The following is a 20456-nucleotide window of genomic DNA, read 5'->3' on the forward strand; positions in this document are numbered from 1 at the left end:
GACCACATTAGATGGGATTTGCATTGAAAAAATAACGAAAAGAAAGTATTGCAAGATTTTGGTAGGTTGCTTGATGATGATTTTTGAGGCGGAATGCATAACTGAAAGTTATTCAAGATGTCTTTTTATTCCATCAAAACATAAGCATATTTTTATTGCCAACAAGACCATATTCATGAAGCATTTTTATAGGCATTGTGCATGGCAAGGACAGAAAGAAACTGCATGTGAAGAATGTTTGATAGCAAGTGAAAGTCTACCCATCTGAGAAATTGTTGTCCAGTAATACAGAAGTATGTGACTTGAGTGATGTTTCATTGCATCAGATAGGGAAATGTGAGAGGAGAAGTGAATGAGAAGGAGAAATGTTTACTGAATATTCCATTGTGAAGTTCATTTCATTTCAAAATGGATTTCTGATACTTTTAGTCTGCTTTTGATCCAGCGTGGTCAGTGTGGAAAAGTCTGTTAATGAGTTAAGAACTTGTGTCTAATATGGAAACGTACAGATAGTCAAGAGATTCTTAGTTAGCAAAAATAATGCAAAGGTGTTCATTTCTAATTTGTCAGTGGCTGTAAAATAACAGCAGTAATTGATTTGAGTCAAAAATATAATAAAGTTTTTTAAGCTCCAAGAGACAGGACCTTGATCACCTTGCCTCCCACGTGCATATGTTCTCTGCAATAAACAAGACTATTCTCTGCTGAGCTGTGTTGTTTGAAATTATGTTGGTACCTTAACCATTTGGAATGCAAACTGAAGGCACAAGGGATGAAACTGCATACAAACAAGACCGATGTCATAATAGCAAATGAGTAGAAATCAGATGAAGGGAAAAGTTTGAGTTAGAAACGAAGTTTGTGGAGAGGCTTAACAGTAAAGTATTTGGATTAGGGTGGTTGAGAAGTGAAACCTGAATAAGGACGTCAAAGCTAGAATCAGAGTGGCTGCAGCCAGTTGGCACGGTGTGTCAGGGGTAGTGTTGGACAGAAGAATGCCAAAGAAACTGAAAAGTAAGGTTCACAAAACAGTGATGTGACCAGTACTACTGTAGGGTACAGAAACCTAGGCAGAGCAGTTGAGGAAGCTAGAGGTAATTGAGATGAAGTGCTTATGATGGGTAGTAGTATACACAGTGTTGGGCATATGAAGGACTGGTGACATTAGAGCAGAAGCTAAAGTACCTCCTGTTGCAGAGAAGGTTAGAGAGCAGACTACAATACTTTAGATACATGGAAGAGCTGAAAATTATTTGGTAAAGACTTGGAAGAGATTAGAAGAATGCAGTAGCAGAAAAAGGAGATGGATGGATCATGTGCAAGAAGATATGTGACAGGCATGAATGTGGAAGACGGTAGAAGAGCAACACTAATTCGAAAGAAATGGTGACGGTCAATAGGATACATGATGCTGATGATGACAATCTATGGGGACTGGTGTCAAAGGCTTTGGAAAAGGTCAGGGTAGTCATTGTGGTCATTCTGGCTGTCATTCTGGCTTCAGCGACCTTGTCCAAGCTTGAATAGATTAAGTAGACATAATCTGCATTTAACAAATTCAAACTGAGATCAAGGGTTTTGGAGGTCACCTATGCCATTGTAATTAGTTCAGCAGGAATGTGTTCCATGCTTGTATATATAATAGGTCTGCAGTTGCCAAAGTATGTCATAGGGCCACCCTTTTAGAGAGGCAGTACCGTGGCTGATGTCCTGACTGAAAACAAGTCCCTTCAGATAATAAACTCCATTTCATCTGATTGTGGAAGAAGCTTCTTTTGGAGAGACCGTCTTTAAATACAGTGAAGCATTTTGAGTGAGGCTGTAGGTTCCCAAGTTTTAAAAAAAAGACACTGGGTATGTAAGTCTTTGTGATTTAAAAGCAGATGAATAAAAGAACCAGCTAGGCAGCACAGGTATAAAAAGATGTCCTATTCCCATTTTGCAGTATTCATAACATGAGGAATTCCCCACCTAGGCGACCCGAACTTCCTGCCAGTATAACAGACCTTTATTACCGTAGGGTACATGCAGCATTACACGTAAACAAGTAGCCAGCGTAGGCCATAAAAGTGATGTCTGTATGTACCATCCTCAGAACTTCTCTGCCGCAAGTCCAAATGTCATCTTCTACCATTTGTCTGATGGCCGAGTGGTTGCTGTTTCAGATAAGTGCCCCAATGGGGGGGGATTTATTTGTATTTTCCTGCTACTGCATGTTTTTTTGAGGTTAATGTCATCCAAGAAAGGCAAGTGCCATTGTGGAAGACAGATTCCACACAAAGATAACAGTGATCAGTGTATTTTCTGTCTGGAGTCCACTCAGTACTGCAAGGCTTGCGCGATCTGTCAGGCATTTGTCCCTAAGACATCTTTCTGCCCTTGACATCTACCACAAGAATGAGAGACTCAAGCAACTAGCGTTTGCAATGGAGGGTACGGCAGGTCCATCCAGTGAGCCTCTAAAGAAAAAGTATAAAAAGATTGGGCCTGAGTCTTCCACTATGCCTCTGAAACCAGACGTCCCTCTCCAGGCCAGTGAAGGCCCTGAGGTCCATTCGGTGCTTGATTCTCTTCCTGCAGCAGGTACCAGTTTGGAAGCCATTAAGGAGAGTTCCATTTACACATCCACAGAGGCCTTGCAGATGTCCATTCAGGACGGCCACTATTTTGGACATTCCTCATAGTACCTCTCCTGGCTTGGCTATTCAAGACAGTTTGTCTGTGCAGGAACCCAGGCCTACATCGTTCCATCTATCTCAGTCTAGGGTTGATCTTACCTCTAAAAAGAAACAAAAACATGTTTCCTCTTCTCAGGAGCCTTCTCCAGACTTTCTTAGTACTAAGGCCTTCCTCTGTTCAAGCTCCTACTCCAGTGTTTCCTCCTCCCTCTTTACCTAGGAGTTCTTCCGCAGAGATGCCTCCTGTTCCACAGCAGAATTTCATTCTGGGATGAGTCTTTAGCCTACTCAGCACAAATTGACTCCCCCCATGGATTATGCATTCCCTGAAGTAGATTCCGACGATAGGGACTCCCCTGAGGAAGACATGTCCTTTGGAGAAGACTATATCAAGGATGAGAGACTTTTAGTGGGAAAGCTCACGTGTCTGAAGTGCAGAAGTGGTATTATGACCTCTTACAGATTGATTCCTCTTCTCCTTCAGCCATTCCTCATGTGCTTCCTGCCTTCCAGGGTGCTTTCCTGTTAGTGTAAAAAATAATCCAGACTCTCAACTACCAGCCCCAAAAAGGGTGGACAGGTTTTGTATGCTGTCAGAGGACAGCAAATATCTTTTCAAATATCCCCTGCAAATCCAGCTGTGATTTTAATGTCTACAGATAAATCTAGACTGCTACCCTCCATGACCCTTCTCCCCTCAGAGAGCAAAATGATGGAGAGGATAGGTAAGGAAGGTCTACACATCATCTACTTTAGCCTTCAAAGCCATTAACTATCAGACTCGTATATCTAAATATGTTCTGGCCCTGCTTTCTCAGGCTTCACAGCTGTTGGCAGATCTCCCCAATTCTGCAGCCAAAATACAGCTTTCATCTCTTTTGACAGCCTCTTCCCAAGTAACTAGATACTCCATAAAGTGCAGTTATAATGCAGCTTAAGGTATCTGCTAGATCAGCTGCATCGGTATCTGTCCTTAGGAGATACTCCTGGCTAAGATTGCAGCCTTTGCCTGATGATATTAAGGCAAAACGTATGGATGCACCTCTTGACACTACTGACCTTTTTGGTGCTAATGCAGCTTCCCTTCTCAAATCTTTACAAGAAAAAGAGAAAAAGTTATAGGAACTGAAGCACATTTGTGGTTCCCAGTCCCAAAGTATCCGTCCAAACCTCATTTTGTGAGGAAGGAGGCATGCACTCCTCCCCTTCCTCACAAGAAAGGGATACTTGGGCAAAGGTCCTCCAGATCACAACCAACTTCTGCTGAAAAGCCCTCCTTTCCTGACAAGCCAGGTAGTTGGTGATTACCTGGCCAGTCCTTTCCAATATCCCTCTTTCCCAGCACCTCTCTTGTTTTCTTCCTTCCTGGACAAGCATTACCACAGACAAATGGGTCCTTTCAGTTGTTCAAAATGGCTATTACATGGTCTGGAAGTCCATTCCTCCTTTCATGGGCATCCCTCATGACCAGATCCTTATTTTTCCTCAGGTGTTAAAAAGCTTGATCTCTCAGGGGACCATTCAAGAAGATCCCCACCCCCCTCTCTAAAGAAGAAAAAGGTTCTACTCCAGGATGTTCCTAGTCCCCAGGAAAGATGGTCCATTGAGACCAATCTTAGATCTGCCCCAACTCAATCTATTCCTTTAAGTTCAAACATTATGCATGCTTACTCTCCAGACTCTGTTCGCTCCTTTGCTTCCGCAGGCCTTTCTGGTTTCTCTAGACATCAAATACACATATCTTCATATTCCCATTCATCCTCTGTTCAAGAAATACTTAACATTTTTCTGTTGCTTCCTCTCATTTTGTGCTTTGCCCTTTGGACTTTCCATGGCTCCAAGGGTCTTCACAAAATCTTTGCCTCCTGTCATTTTTTTTTTTTTTTTTGCAGACTTCAAGGAATTTTGACTTACCCTTACCTGGACGACCTACTTATTCAAGCAAGTCATCCAGGCATTCTGCACCAGAACCTCCAATCTACCTTATCACTGCTCCAAGGCATGGGGTTTACTATCAGCTACAGCAAGTCTTTTCTCAGCCCTTCTCAGAATCAGCTTTTCCTGGTTTGCAGAATAAGGACAGACACTAGGATGGCTTTCCTCCCTGCACAAAAAATGCAGTCTCTTCTGTCCTACTTCCAAAAGTTGCTCCCTCAAACAACTATGCCATCCAGAGAGTTTCTCCACATGCTAGAGTTCATGGCATCTGTAAATTCCAATGGTATCTGAAAGCACTCTGGTGCCAGCATGCTCATCCTCTGGACTTTGTTCTCCTCCTTTTCCACTGTCTGAAGAAAGAGATAAACTGATGGATTCAACAAATTTCTTTGAAACCAAGTCTTCCTTTACAGGCCCCACATCTTGTGCAAGAGCTATTTACAGATGCTTCAGACATGAGGTAAGTCCAAGGCCTTTGGTCTCCCTCCATAAGGAAACAGCATATCAACATCAGAGAGATGAGGGCTTTGATTTTAGCGCTCCGAGCCTTCTAGTCTTCCATCTGACCAGGCACCCTGAAACTGTTCATGGACAATACCACGATCCTTTGGTATGTGAACAAGCAGGAGGGCACAAAGTCTTACCTGCTGTGCAGGCTTGGCCCTTCAGGCCGGAGAGATTGCTCCTCAAGCAGAGGTCACATTACTAGCTGTTTGCATTCCCTCAGGTCAGAATGTTTTGGCAGGTGCTCTCAGCAAGTCTGACACAAATGCACAAATGATTGCTTCAGAGGGATGTGTCTCTAGACATTCTCCACCGGTGGTGTATTCCTCTGGTAGAGCTATTTGCCTCCCCCTTAAACAGACCACTTCAAAAAATTATGGCCAGAACCCCAGATCCTCTGGTATGGAAGGTGGGTGCCCTGTCATTCTCATGGAAGGGGATGCGTCTTTATGCATTCTCCGCTTTCCCACTTATTCAGAAAGTTCTGCTGAAAATTCAGCAGGACAAACCAGAAGTCTTGTTGGTGACCCTCTTTTGGCCAATTAACTGGTTCCCTCTTCTGCAGTTAGCCAAGGGCTTTCATCACAAGTTACCTCACATGGTGGGTCTTCTCACACAAGACAAGGACTCTCTCTTATCCATCCACACTTAACTCTGCACCTGACTGTGGGTGGTAGGCTTCTGATCCCTATCTGACGCCTTTTCTGTGAGGATGTACTTCTAGTCTTGCAAGAGGCCAGGAAACCCAGTACAAGGCGATCTTATTTGTCCAAATGGAAGAGGTTCTCCATCTGGTGTCTGAAGAATTGGTTAGACCCATTTTCAGTGGACATACCCCTAGTTCTTTGTGTGAGCTGCTTAAGGATGGGGGATTGGTTTACCTTACTGTTAAAGCCCACCTATCTGCCATTTTTGCATATCTGCCTCTATCTCTTTTAGCTTCTAGGCTAGAGGTAAACTTTTTCTTAAAGGCATCCTTCACATCAGGCCTCCCAGGAAACCTGTTCCCTCTGCCTGGGATTTAAATTTTATACTGGAAAAGCTTACTCGGGACCCCTTTTGAGCCTGCAGTCTCTGCCTCTTTGAATTTTTGCACGTGGAAGACTGTTTTGCTCATAGCCATCACCTCTGCTAGAAGAGTTTCTGAATTCCAAGCCTTAATGCCTTGTCAACCTTTTCTAATCTTCCATAAGGATAGTGTTTCTCTCCGTCCTAACCCTTCCTTCATGCCTGAAGTGGTTAATGACTTGTCCCTTAACCAGTCTATTCATCCACCTACTTTTTTTCTTACTCAAAGTTCCAGTGAAAGGGTGCTTCATACCTTGGATGCGCATAGACCACTCTGATTTTACCTAGACAACACCAAACCCATTAGAAAATCTGAGCAACTGTTTGTTTCCTTTCATCCCAGGGTACTGTGAAAACTTGTTTCCAAATGATTTCCACTTGGATCTCTAAGGCCATTTCCCTCTAATGTGTGTTCCATGGTAAGATGCACTCTTCAGTAAAAGCTGATTCCACTAGGGCTGTAGCTTCCTCTGGGGCCTTCTTCGATGGTTGGGATACTGCTTGTATTCTGGAAGCAGCTACATGGTCTTCTGTCCACACCTTCACCAAACATTACAAGCTGGATACTATCTCTAGATCCAGAGCAGGCTTTGCCAGGACAATTCTGCATGGGTTTGTGGAGACTTCCTTTTTTCCAACCCTCCCTTTCCCTTCCATGAGCTTTGGCACTCTCCCTTATGTTATGTATACTGAAACATGGGAATAGAAGGATATAGAATAGTTGTGTAAAATCTTACCATAACCATAGATATCCTTCTCTTCCATGTTGCAGTATTCTATCCCACCCTCCTTCCCCGTTGGTTCATGCTTTTCTTAGGATGACGGCTCTCTTACCTCCTGGCCTTGGACTGGTGTTCTTACTGGGGCATTCATTTTCAAGGATGGTACGTGCAGATGTCATTTTTATGGCCTATGTCAGCTGCTTGTTTATGTGAAGCATCGCACATACCCTGCAGTAGTAAAAGTCTTTGGTATACTGGCCAGATGTTCAGGTTACCTAAGTGGGGAATCCCTCATGTTATGAATACTGCAGCATGGAAGAGAAAGACGTCTATGGTTATGGTAAGATTTTACACAACTATTCTTTCCTTTTAATGAATGAACTGTTCTACAAAAACAAAAATAATCAAGGAATTGAGTGCTTTTGCACCTATCTGGGTGCTTCATCATGTCTAATAAAACCACATTTAAATACTACAAAATCAACGTCTCAAACTTTGTGACCTTAAAATAGGTCTTAAAGGGGTGTACTCATTTAAACCTCTACCTCTAGTAGCTTTTAACAGCATTATCCATTTAATTTACAAGCACTTTGTGCAAGTTTTGATATCATCTTCCCTTATATTAATATTATATAATTTGAAGACCAAAATGTGTGTGTACTGTCTGCAATAACTACATGTTTACATATTTCTAAAGTCACTTCTTTTAATACTATAGACATGCTCTCTAATACGAGCTTTAAATTAGCGATTTGTTTTTCCCATGTAATAACATTGACATATCTCACAGACCGCTAAATAAACAAGATCGTTGGCACAACAATCTGCCTACAAATTAAACTCAAACACACGTCCAGTATCAGGATGTACAAAATAAGTTTCATCCCTGATATAATTGCAGAAAATATACGCCCTGCATGGGAAAGTACCTACCCTGGCAGATATTTTAATCCTCCTATCATTTGTATTCAAAGGTTTTTGTAGCAAGGCATCCTCTTCATAGAGGTGCTGTTCTTAAAGGAAAAGTCTGGCTGTTCACCAAGGACTTTATTTCTCTCATCAGACATAAGCAGTTACCAGTGCTTCCTAATAATATTACAGACAAGGTGAACGTCATTAGAGTATGTAAGACACATCCTTAACTGACTATCCATGCTATCTGTATTACTTGAAATATCACTCATTTTAGGAAAATAGGGTTTGGCTCTTGTCAGTCTGTGGGACAGCACTTCATCTCAAGCTATTAATATGTTGGAGTCAGAATAGCTTCTTTGATGGAACTCATTAGTGAAATACTCAAAATATTCATACATATAGAAAAATGAAATGTGAATTAAACAGGGTGTCATCCTTTTTAATTGTTCATGCAGCATTTTTAGAAAGTGAAGAAATTAGTATTTGGGGGAGTTTAACTCTGACTATTTGAATTTCAGCATATTCTTTTGACTTAATGTTTCACTAATTCTAATTTCTTCTGTATGTATCTTCTGTGTGTAAGCTTTTTTTCAGTTTCCATTTTGTTCTTTTTTAGAATGGTCCATGATTTGGATATCAAAGTGATGGTGTTTGACCTGTATGGAAAGAATTTTCCCAAATCCCAGATGATGAGTCCTGATGCTTTCATCCAGGTTGCTCTGCAGCTGGCTTATTTCAGGTAAAGAGAGTGGATGCCAATATATTAGGTTGTTGGTGCACTTTTATCAGGTGCAGGAAATCATTACCTAGTCATTTACAGTACAAAGCTGACGTCGACTCAAGATCTACGCCTCCAAGTCTGGGAGGAGATGTGGATTGCTATATGCACATCTATAGTAATTACTTTGAAGTAAGTGTTATTTTTTGACTTGTTTACAAAATCACCTAGTAATTTTCATGTGAAATATCAGTGTGTCATGTCTTAGAAGAGACAAGGATATGTTCTAACAAGTTATTCAACTCTGCATACATATTAGTGGTCATCAACTATCACATCTTCAGGCTCTCTGGTATCTGTCAAATACAATCCACTCTCATGTTATGCATAGCCCCAACTTGGAGCTCTTTAAGATCCAAATCACCCTTAACAAATCCACCTATTACTTCACGTCAAGGTATATATCCCAATCAATGTCCCCCATAGGTTATGGAAATTACTTTCACAACATCAAGTTGTTAAATATCAAATCAGATCTAGCTGAGGATTTCAGTTGCTGCATAGGATCATAGGAAGTTACTAGGCTATTGGCCCTGAGGCCCTTATAAGCCTAACCAAGAGATTGGCCTATGTTTAGACAAGCCCACACCCAAAGCCCCTATCTACCAGTGACACGTGTGGATCCCAGGGGTGTATTTTCTGTTTCCCATCCAGTGGGAAGTGGTTGGTACACGTACATCAATAAAAATGGATGTGCTCAGATTTTTAGACATTGGTAATATCAGTGCACTAGAGAAAATTGTAAATCTACCTACTAGAGGCTCTAATATCCTTGACCTAGTCTATACCAATCTGGTTCCCACCAGCACCCAACCCACATCTCCTTCTCCCTGGTTACAGCTGACCACAACTCAGTCATCTTCACCATCAGACCTGTTGGTACCAAGTAACACAATCTTTAGCGGTTCCTCCAGGGCAAACGCAGTTCAATTTGTAGAAGACCTAGACAGCATTCCCAACAGTCCCCACAAATGGACCCACGTGAGTGAGCTGCCACATTCCCCTCTGACTTTTGCCAGCACCTGAACAGTTGCATAAAAACATGAGCACTCCTCCACCCTAAATATAATGGTAAATTCAGAAATAATACTTTGTGGTGGAAGTCATGTATTAATAAGCTATGTAACCGAAAAGGAAAATAAAATGTAAAAAAACAATCCCCATTCCCTATCTCAGTCAGGATTGCACTGAAACATGTAAAGAAGAAACTTAAGGCCACTGTTAGAAAATATAAAGTGGAGTGTGAGCTTAAATTCACTACTGATACCAGAGGGAATTACAAATCTGTCAGGAAATTAAGAAATAATGTCTAATACTGCACTGAGTTCATTCTTAGTACCACATATTACCGGCCCAAGGATGTAACCCTGAACATTGAGTTCCCATTGAAATCATTGTGGAGCAAGCAGTAGAATCCCTGTCAAAGACTAAAAATAATACTTTGATAGGACCAGACAAGACATCAGTCTGCATTTTTTTCAGTTCTAAATAAGCAGTAACTGAACCATTACTTAAGCTGTTCAGCCTGTCTTTTCAAAAGGTTTATGCCTGATGCCTGCTGAGCAACCACAATGACTCCCTTATACAAGGCAGGCTCATCTATGGACTTAAGTAACTATAGACCATCAGCTTCACTAGCCTTGTATACAAAGCCATGGCGTGTGTCATAGCAGAAGTCATTAATGTGGACACAGGCCACCTTACCTGATCTAGACCCTAATCAGTTTGGTTTTGTGAAGGGGAGCTTCTGTTTCCTGAACCTAGTAAACCTATTCAAAAAGTTTACAGAAGCTGTGGATAGTGATAGCTCTAATAATGCTGCCTGTGACCTAGCCAAGGTTTTTGACACCATCTTCTATGCTGGAATTATTGGAAATTGGATAAATTTGATGGTTAACCCTTTAATTTTCACTAGATTGCAGTTTGGTTATCCTACAAATCCCAAGTTGTGAAAGCTGCAGGTTGTTGTTGTGTCTTTCAGCTTTTCCCGGTTAGGGGTCACCACAGCGGAACTCCGGTCCGCTAATGATTGGCAGTTGATTTTTTTACATGCTGAGTTGCCAGCCCTAATGCACAACCTTCAACGAAGGTACGTCCATTCACGCATGTCTCCACGCAGAAGATGCTCTAGCTGAGAGTCGAACCGGTCAGCGTCTTACTGTGAGACGACAACGCTACTGCAGCACCACCACCGCGTTGTGAAAGCTGCTGGTACCCCCTCTAAATGTAAAATTGTAACTAGTGAAATATACCAGGATTCAATGCTGGGCCCTCTCCTCTCCAGCATTGATTTTGTAGACATCCAAACTAGTTTCTCAAAAGAACAGTTGAACAAGTTTGTTGATGACTTGCATGCTGGATGCTGTTATCTGCTCATCCACTGGTAGTTCCAGCAGAAAAGACTGGAATATGCGCATGCATACATGGTGTACCGATAATGGTCTCAAGCTAAATTCAAACAAGTGTTGTGTGAGTGCAGTGTAATGGTATTCATCGAGAAAGCTGTCCCCTCTTCATAAATTATAAGTAGTACTTTTCTTCAGGCAGACAAATTCATAAGGGACCCTAGGTATTTGTGTGGACAATTCTTTCTAATTTGATCATCATGTTTTCACCATAGTCAGGAAATCCTATCTTTCCCAGTTAATTTCCAAGATAATTTCTTCAGGATTCAAAGACGTCTTGATGCCACTGCACTCTTCCCGTACCAGTACCACATCACTGAATAAAGCCCCCCCCCATATGTACAAATCAAAGCATATTCAACTGAAAAGTTATGAATATTTCTATCTTAAAAAAAATAAAGGCCTTCTATACTTCAACTATTCTGATAGTGCTACAACAGTCATTCTCCATACCCCACCAGCTGCTGCAAGGTGACCTATGTCTTCCTTTTCAAGCCGTAAAAGACCCCATCCTATTTGACTTCCTACTTCTACTCAAAACCAGTGGTCTAAATCTGTACTCACAAATAAGACTCATTTGTGAGATAGGTTCCTAACTCTGTGTTTTCCCAGCCTGTGGAATAAATTGCCACTAGTCAAAGTGCTGCTTTGGGTTACCTTTAAGGCTAGCCTTGATAATTGGATGAGTAGACACACATTTATCCCAAGGTTATCATATGTGCATTTCCTGGGTTTGGTATACAAGAGCTATTACGTACTTAACAGTTGTCACCCTTTTTAAGTGTCTATTTTTTTTTTCTATGACTAGGAGGATGAGCAAGTGCAAAGACTTAATGTCCCTCATTTGACCACTGATGCAGTATAGCTCAGTAGTGAGAACTATATTGCCAAGGATACCATACGTCCAGCCAATATACCAACCAAAGCTTGGGCACCGTCTTCTCATGTCTGTCCCATGACCTATTCACAACAGTTCATGCTAGTACATAAGGGACATATGGACACAAAGCTTCTCAGAACTTTCTTCCAGGGCTGGTGGCAAGAAAAACTCCATCTCTCGATTTGGTTTGTGAGCTGTATGGTCTTTCCTAGTTCCAACCATGATGGGAAGATGAGTATTTTCACTGGGGACCCAGATTGTTTCACTAACTTTTTGACTATTTTGTTATTTTTTCATGTCCACAAATAGGTGCAAGTGCTTCTTTGGTAGATGGATTCCCTACAAAGTCGGTCATTCTAGTTGCTTATTGTGCCTAGGTCCCAACCATAACTTTAGGGACTACTCCATTTATAACTCCCCTGATTGCCTTAGAAGCAAAAGTTGCTTAGCATCTCTAGAGATGTATGTAGCTTACATGAGGAAGGATGGCCTTTGAGTTCTCTTTCTGGCATCCCTCAGCAACCACAAAAGAAAGTCACAAAGCCTGAACCTTTGGGGGCTTCTAGTGTCTTGTCAGATTCAGACGTCTTTGAGGTGTCTAATGAGCCCACAGACCACAAGGCTTCTGTTGCCGTTCTCACTGTTGTGACCCATCTGGAGGCTGACAAGTTGCATGTTGTAGGCACATCCCATGCAGCCAGTTAGAGGACCAGCAATTTTGAGAAAGGAGTACCTTTGCAGGACCAGAGGGCATTCTGAAGATACTTATTCAAGAGAACATCATGATACCCTTATTAAGATGAGTCAGGAGTGTCTACTCCTTCTCACGTTATTATTGAAAGGAGGCAGAAAACAAAGCATACCTCTCCTCCTGTTACTCCTCCAGCTGATCTACAACTGGAGTGGTATAATTTTTCTCAAGGGCTGTATGAAGAGGGAGAAAAGTGTGATGCACCTGCAGTGGATTCTTCACATTTAGATGTGGTATCATTGTCATAGGTTCATACTACGCTATCTGCCCTAGGGCATTTATAAGCCTAGCCAGAGTGTGTTTGGCTTTCACCACCCCTTGGAATGAGTATACTGTGCCCATTTTAAGGTTTAGTTTATTGTACCTCTGTCTAGCAGTGACACAGAAGTGACCCCCGGGATAAACCTACGATCTCCCATCCACTTGTCAAGATTTCTCTTGAATAGAGTCAGTGAGGGGCTCTGCCTAACATGGACTGGGATTTTATTCCAGAGTGAAGGGTGCCTCTGAGTTATGAATCTGTCCCTCCAGAATGTCCTATTTATTTCTGTGCTGAGGTTCAAATCTCTCGCTCTCGTAGCTCTGGTGGATTTGGATTTTCTGAGGTGGAGCATGTCCATTAATTCCAGGTTGGACATGGCCTTGTACGTCAGGCATAGATCGCCTTTGAGTTGGCGGTATGCTACTGAGTAGAGCTGGAGTTTCTTTAGCCGGGCAGCATATGGGATATGTTTGAGTCCCTTGATCCTCTTGGTGAGGTACTTTTGGGGTCTTTCCAATTGCTGCAGGTGTCTGGTAAGGTACATCCCAAATGGGGCATTGTACTCAATTATGGGCCTGATGAGGGAAGAGTAAAGGGGCACAGTGACCTCTCCCGATCTAGATGCGAATCCCTTCATGATAAGGTGGGCAATATAGAAGGTCTTTCTAACCGCTTTGGCAATGTGAGTGTCAAACGAGAGTTTACTGTCAACTTGGGTCCCTAATTACTTCTTCCTTACTTAATGGATTACCACCTATGTGGTAATTTGTGGGCATTTGTTTTTCCCAAAGGGTATGACTGTACACTTTTTGGCGTTTAGTTTAAGGCCATGGCTCTGGCACCAGTTTTCTGTTTCCATGAGACCCTTTTGAAGGATGCTTGTGTCCGCCGGAGAATCAATTATGGCGCCCAGTTTGCACTCCTCTGCGAACTTGGTCAGCCACAATCCTCCCATGTTAGCCTGTACCTCAGAAAAATAAATACCGAACAAGAGGGGTCCCAGGACCGAGCCCTGTGGGACACCACTTGTAACTGGTTTAAAGTCTGACATGGCTCCAGTAATTCTGACCTTGTGGGTTCTGTCCTTGAGCCAGTTTGCAACCCATCTTATGACATAGGGGTTTATATTTAAGCTGGAGAGCTTGTCTATGATGCCCGAGTGGGGTATTGTGTCGAAGGCTTTTGCAAGGTCAAGGTAGGCTGTGTGAACTACCTTACCCTCATCAATGGCCTTGGTGACGGTTTCAAAGAAGTCGACCAGGTTCAAGAGGCAGGATCTTCCCTTAACAAAGCCAAATTGGGTCGGATCCAATGTCTGTAGGTCCCCAATGACTTTGTTTATGAGTTCCATAATGATCCTCTCCATAGCTTTGCAGACCAGGCTCATCAAGCTTATGGGGCGGTGGTTTCCAAGGTCCGTAGAAGCACCTCCTTTGTGGAGTGGGACCACTGTTGCTGTACGCCATTCTTTGGGTACATATCCTGTAGTAAGGCTGAGATTAAACAGAAAGCCTTATGTGTGGGTTTAGCTCTTCTTGGAGTTCATGTAGCATGCAACCCGGGACACCGTCTGGTCCCATTGATGCTGTGTTTTTAGCTTTGGAGAGGGCGGCTCTCACCTGGGCATCTGAGATGTCAGGGAGGCAACACTCTGCTGGGATATATATTTGTCCTTTTGGGGGGGGGGGGATTTGCACTGAACCTGTCTGATAGTATGTTGTTAATGTCTGTGGGTTCAGTGTTTTTATTGTCATTTTGGACCAACTCTGAGCCTATCTGGGAGTTTTCACCCAGGTTTCTAACATAACTAAAGAAAGCCTTGTGATTATCTTTAGTGTCTTGTGCAATTTTTCTCTCAAAGTTGGCCTTGGATGATTTTATGAGTGTTCGTAGTTTTTTGCTAGTACTGATCAGAGATGCCTTCCCTTTTAGGGATTTTGCACCATCATGTAGTAGCTTCCTCCTTCTGTTGTATAGCTTATTAATGGCTGGGGCCCACCAGACAGGACGCCTGCCTTTGGGGGAATGGGTCTTGGTTTTATTTGGGATTGCATGATCCATGCATTCTTGTAGATGTCCATAGAATACGTTTATAAAGGATTCAGCAGAGTGAGCTGTGGTTTCCACTGGCCCGGGGGCCTTGAAGGATTCCACTTCTGTCTTAAGAAGTGTGAAGTCAGCTTTTGAGAAGTTCTTCACTGTGGTCTTCTGTGCTGGGGCTGGGGGCGGGATATGGATTTCCAGGGAGATTAATTTATGGTCCGATCTTACCAATGAGGGATATACTTCTGGTATGGAACATTGTGTCCCCATGTTTGTGATGATTAGGTCTAATATGTTTTCCCGTCTTGTGGGAGAGGTGACTTGTTGTTCCATAGCATTTGAGTTTATTAATTCTAGGAACCTTTGGGCTAGGGTGTTGGGGCTTGAGTAATGCTCCCAGTCTATTTGGGTAGTTGAAGTCCCCCAATATGATGGTGTTTGGAGAGACCTTCATATTTTCCAGTGTCTTTAGGAAGGCCGAGTGGGGTTCCTGAGTTTGAGAGGGTGGTCTGTAGCATGCTACAAACTGGAGGGCAGTTTTGCCCACTGTTAGTTGCACATGGATGGTCTCCGATGCTTCATGCATTGCCACTAACCTGGAGGTGTGGGTATCCTTGATGAATATGGATACTCCCCCTCCTTTTGTGGTTTGGTCCAAGTTCTGTGGCTGAAAAGCATGATATGAGGTATAACCTGGTAGTGCTGGGGTGCTCTCGGGAGCCTTGAACCAGGTTTCTGTCACTGCACAGACACAGATGTTTTCCATACTGAGGAGGGCTTCGAGAGCGTGCATCTTGAGGTTTAGACGTCTGGCATTGAGCAACATTACCCTTAGTTTCTTTCTACATGTGTTTTTTATGTAGGTGGGTTTGTCTTTTGAGCCTTGCCTAAAAAAGGCACTATGGGGGTGGCAAGAGCCTTTGCCAATATCCGAAAGCCCAGGGGTGACAGGTGCAAGCCATCCCTTGTGAAGCAGAGTGGCTTGTTGAGCATGTCATCCCAAGCAGACAGACATTGGATCCCCATAGAATGACACCAATACTTAAGCCAATTGTTAAAATTGATCATTTTGTCTTTGTACTGTGGCATCATTCTTGGTGAGGCTAAGGTGCTGCTCAAGGTCAGGGTCATACCGGTCTGGGCTACATGATCAGAGAGCTCCTCTGTCTCTCTTCATGTAGTCCAGGGAGGTACGTCTCAAATCATTCACACCAGCATGGACAATGACTGAGTCATAATTGTACTTGCTTTGGAGTGACCTGAGTGCTTGTGTTATGTGGCGGATTCTAGCGCCCGACAGGCAGCTTACTGTGACCTTTTCCTTGTTCAGCCTGGTGAGCGGGACGTCAGTGTGTCTGACTATAGAGTCACCTATTCCAAGTGTATCAGGTATGTTGTTTAGCCTTAAGGGCTGTGACTGTTTGGCACACTGACTTTGTGAACTATGTGTTGCATGTGTTTTTTTTTTGAGGTAGTGGTTGCTTGGATGTCTGCTTTGGAGGTCTCTGTTGCTTTAGTAGATTTTTATTAAGAGCCTCCGAGTATGTTTTTGTGTGTTTGTTTGGTTTGCAGTTGTGGTAGGTCTATGTGAGAGTGGATTTTTGGTGTGTGTGGTTACCTTCTCCTGACTGGTTATGCCAGTACTGAGTCGAGAGAGCTCAGCCTCCAGTTTGGCTATATGGTTGCATCTCTCACATATATTTGTATTTGTTGGGAGGAGGAGAGGGTTGTCTGTGTACATGAGGCAGTTGTAACATTGCTTCAAGATTCCCAAATTCACCAGCTGAACTGGAGAGGAAGCCAGCATCTGTCCCTTCGACATGTCAGAATAGTATAAGGAACTGCTATGTAACTGAATCAGAAAGGGCCTGTAGGAGATAGGGTACTCAAGGGGATTTTAGGAGGATGTAGTGCTTTTTTAGTTAAAAAGTGCTTAACGTATACAAAATGCTTATAGGAGCAAATGCAGGGTTTTTAGATTGAGAATAGAATGTTTAGATTGAGAGTTAGAGCAGTTCTAAGGGAAAAAATGAGGAGCAGACTTTGTGGAGCCGGGAATAGTTTAAACCTGATTAAGCGGCGCTGCCCGATGCTGCGCTATGCGCAAAATCGTGCTAAAGCGGGCTTTATAGCAGGGGGTTAGAAACAGCTAGGAAATGGCCCAAAACGGCCAATAAGCTACAAGTTACTGGGCTGGAACCACTCCTTTAGGGACAGATAGGCTGCTCAGAGCTCCCCACTCCCACTGGTGAACAAAGAAGCTTCCTCCTATCCAAACAAGGATATGGGCAACACAGGAACTATGACACAGTCCAGAGATCAGCAATACCTGAAGACTGGACTATTCTAGTTCAGTAAAGGCGGGAAACAAGGATTTTTTTTTTTTTTTTTTTTTGCAAAGTAGCAGAAAATAGATACAGTAACAACAGTAAATGCTTTAAATTGGCTAGCGCACTTGAGTGTGTAGCCTACCAGTTAATTTAAGCAAAAACAAACTTTAAAAGTGCAAAAATGTTCAGGAAAACAAACCGTAATGCAGTAAATCAACTTTGCAGAGCTTATTTAGTTATAGAAACTCGCTTTTCGGCGAGAAAAAGCAGTCGGAAATAAGTAGCCATATCCCTCACAGATCCATTTGTCCTTATGGTATGAGGAAGAGGATGAAGGCACACTTTCTCCTGACTCCCATTTAAAATAATTATTTTTTGTGACTTTTGTTCCACTCTTTCAAAAGATGATATAACATTTCCAGTGGGAGGGGAAACAAGTTTCTGAAATACAAAAGTAGTACTATGACTTGTTAAATATGGAGGTCTCTTAAGGCTTCAGCCATCCCTCCTGCACTGGATGCTTTGCAACACACTTTCTTGTCTACTTGCTTGAATCCTGAATCACAGCCACCTGCTCAAAAGATGCAAGGTATGAGACTGTTGTAAATATCTGCATAAAAATTGTTCCTCAAACCCAACTTTGATTTGTATCGTGTCTAATAAAGCAACTAAACTCTTACCTTGTAGTAATGACCAGGATTGTAGAACCACAGATAAGTATGGAAAGAAGGTGTACACCTCTACCACACTTTATTTCCGTGCTTTTAACTACTAAACTCCTATGACTATAATCATCTTGTCCATTTTTGATAAGATCAGGTTAATTTCGGATTTTCCTGGCTCTGGCAATAAATTATCGTCATTGTCTTTGTGTAACTGTGCTACTCAGATTGCAAGATATTCAGTAAAGTTTGACTACAGTGGTGCTGGTGCATCTTCTAGGGCTGCAGTGACTGCATTTGTTTTAAGAAGATATTCATAGCTACAGTTGCAGTCCATGCCTGATTATGTCAAGGATAAGTTGTTCAGTGCCCTTTTGGACAGTGATTATCTTTTTGGTCCAGCAACTGCTCCGAGATTTTCAAAAGCTTGTATAAGGGGGGGGGGGGGGGGGGGGCGGAATCATGCAAGATTTTAAACAACTTTTTCTCCTCTGCCAAAGTTCTAGAAGAGCTGCCCTCTAAAGCAAAAAATAGACTATTTCCCCAAAAGTTGCAACACCCCCCCCCCCCCCCACACACACACACACACACACTTCACCTAGGCCAACCTCTGTCCTGTCTTTCAGGGTAAATCTCTGTCCCTGCCACTTCAGAAAGTGATAACCTCAGACAAATGGGTTATCAGCATAATTCAGAAAGGTTAAAACTAACTTGGAACCTTTCCTCTCTTCCCTTCTGGGATTTCCCAGCTTCTTCCAAACCAGGGACACCTGGTTTTGCCTAGCCTACAAAATCTGTGCCATCAGGAAACCCAGAATTGATGCTGTTTCTCAAAAAGTGCAAGGGTTTTATTCAAGGTCATTTTTTTTCCAATAAGACGACTTGCTTTGAATTTGTAAATCCTGAATACTTTTCTAAGAATTCCAAAATTCAAGATGTTCTCTCTGAAGTCTTCTCCTGTTGATCTTTCCTCAAGCCTTTTTGGTTACCCTGACCCTGAATGATACCTATCTTCACACTGAAATTCATCCAGATCACAGGACATTCTTAAGATCTTGTGCTTTAGGATTTATTTTCAATTTTTTATTGCCCTTTGGTCTTTCTACAGGCCTGGGGTATCAAGCAAATAACTGCGGTTACAGTATTCTGCTGGTTCCAAATACCTTTGTCTATCTCCTAATCCAAGCTGCCTTAAAAGATAAACTTTTACACAATTTTAAATTCACTATGAATCTGTTTCTTCACCCATGTTTTACCCTAAAATTTAAGAAATCCACCCTGCAGCCTTCATAGAATCTAGTCTTTCTATGTTGCCAACTGAACACTGCGTGATGATATTCCTTCCTTAGGACAAAATACAGTTTCTGATTTTATGTTTTCAGTCTTTTCTACCCTTAGAAATTACCTTCGTAAGAGAGATACTGAGAGCCCTGTGGTATATGGCTTCAGCAATGCAGATGATAACATTTCTCAGACTCCACATGAGGAAGATTGTCATTCATAAAACATCCAAAGAGTATTGTTGAGACAGGGCAGGGACAAATGCATAAATATCAAGGACATGAAAGCCTTGATCCTAACCCTTCAGTCTCTTCATCACCTTTGGTGTCCACAAACCCTTCAAGTTCTGACAAACAATACCACAGGCATGTGATAATATCAGACAATGAGGAACAGTATCCTGTCCTCTAAGGTTAGCCGTGAGAGCTTGGGAGATTGTAGTCCATCACAGCTGGCTCATATAAGCAATGTCTGTCCCACCAGAGATGAAATCAATGGCAGTTTACTTGAGCCAATCCAGGGCAGATCCTGACAAATGGATGTTAGAGAGGTCTTCCTTCAGACTGTCCCTCTTTGGGGAGCTTCCCAGATGGATCTGTTTGACTCCAAGCTGAATAGGCAAGTCAGGCTGTTCTGCTCCAGAGTCCTATTCACAGAAGCATGGAGAACGTCTTTTGGATAGAGAATTTCATTTATGTATTTCCTCCCTTCCCCTTATTTTGAAAGTACTTCTAAAAATCAAGAAGACAGTCCAACAATTTTGTTGGTGACTCTCTTTTGATCGACACTACATTGGTTCTTTCCTTGAATTTAGCCAAGGACAGTCACCACAAGTTGCCCCACAGAATGGAGACAGCAAAAGGATGCTCTCATTCATCCAAGCTTGCAAATTTTCAGTTTAACAGTTTGGACAATACACTTTTAATACAGTTCAGGCACCTGTTTTGAGGATGTGCTACACATATTACAGAAGGCAAGTAAAACTGCTACAAGAAAATCTTACTTTTTTAAATGCAAGAAATTATCAATTTGACCAGAAGAAAGGACAGGACCCTTAACTGTGTATCCCAATTATTCTTATATACTTGTCTAAGTTACTCCATTCTAGACTAGCATACTCTTCCACTAAAGGATATTTGTCAGCCATTTCTTCCTGTTTGCCTATGGATCCACCTCTTTCTGCATGTTTCAAGGTTGAACAATTCCTAAAAAACATCCTTCTCATCAGGCGTACAATAA

General features: G+C 42.3%; 1 protein-coding gene across 6 annotated transcripts in view; it reads left to right on the top strand.

Moving 5' to 3' along the window:
* CRAT (carnitine O-acetyltransferase) overlaps positions 1-20456 on the top strand; it is a 475040-nt gene that overhangs the window by 323186 nt on the left and 131398 nt on the right. For all 6 annotated transcript variants that reach the window (XM_044058286.1, XM_044058287.1, XM_044058289.1 and 3 more), the window contains one exon: positions 8442-8564. In XM_044058286.1, the coding sequence (XP_043914221.1) occupies positions 8442-8564 (123 nt within the window). The remainder of the gene's footprint in view (positions 1-8441; positions 8565-20456) is intronic.

Source organism: Protopterus annectens, chromosome 16.part0 (genome assembly GCF_019279795.1).
Source record: "Protopterus annectens isolate FY-2018-M chromosome 16.part0, PAN1.0, whole genome shotgun sequence".
In the NCBI taxonomy this organism is placed as follows: domain Eukaryota; kingdom Metazoa; phylum Chordata; order Ceratodontiformes; family Protopteridae; genus Protopterus; species Protopterus annectens.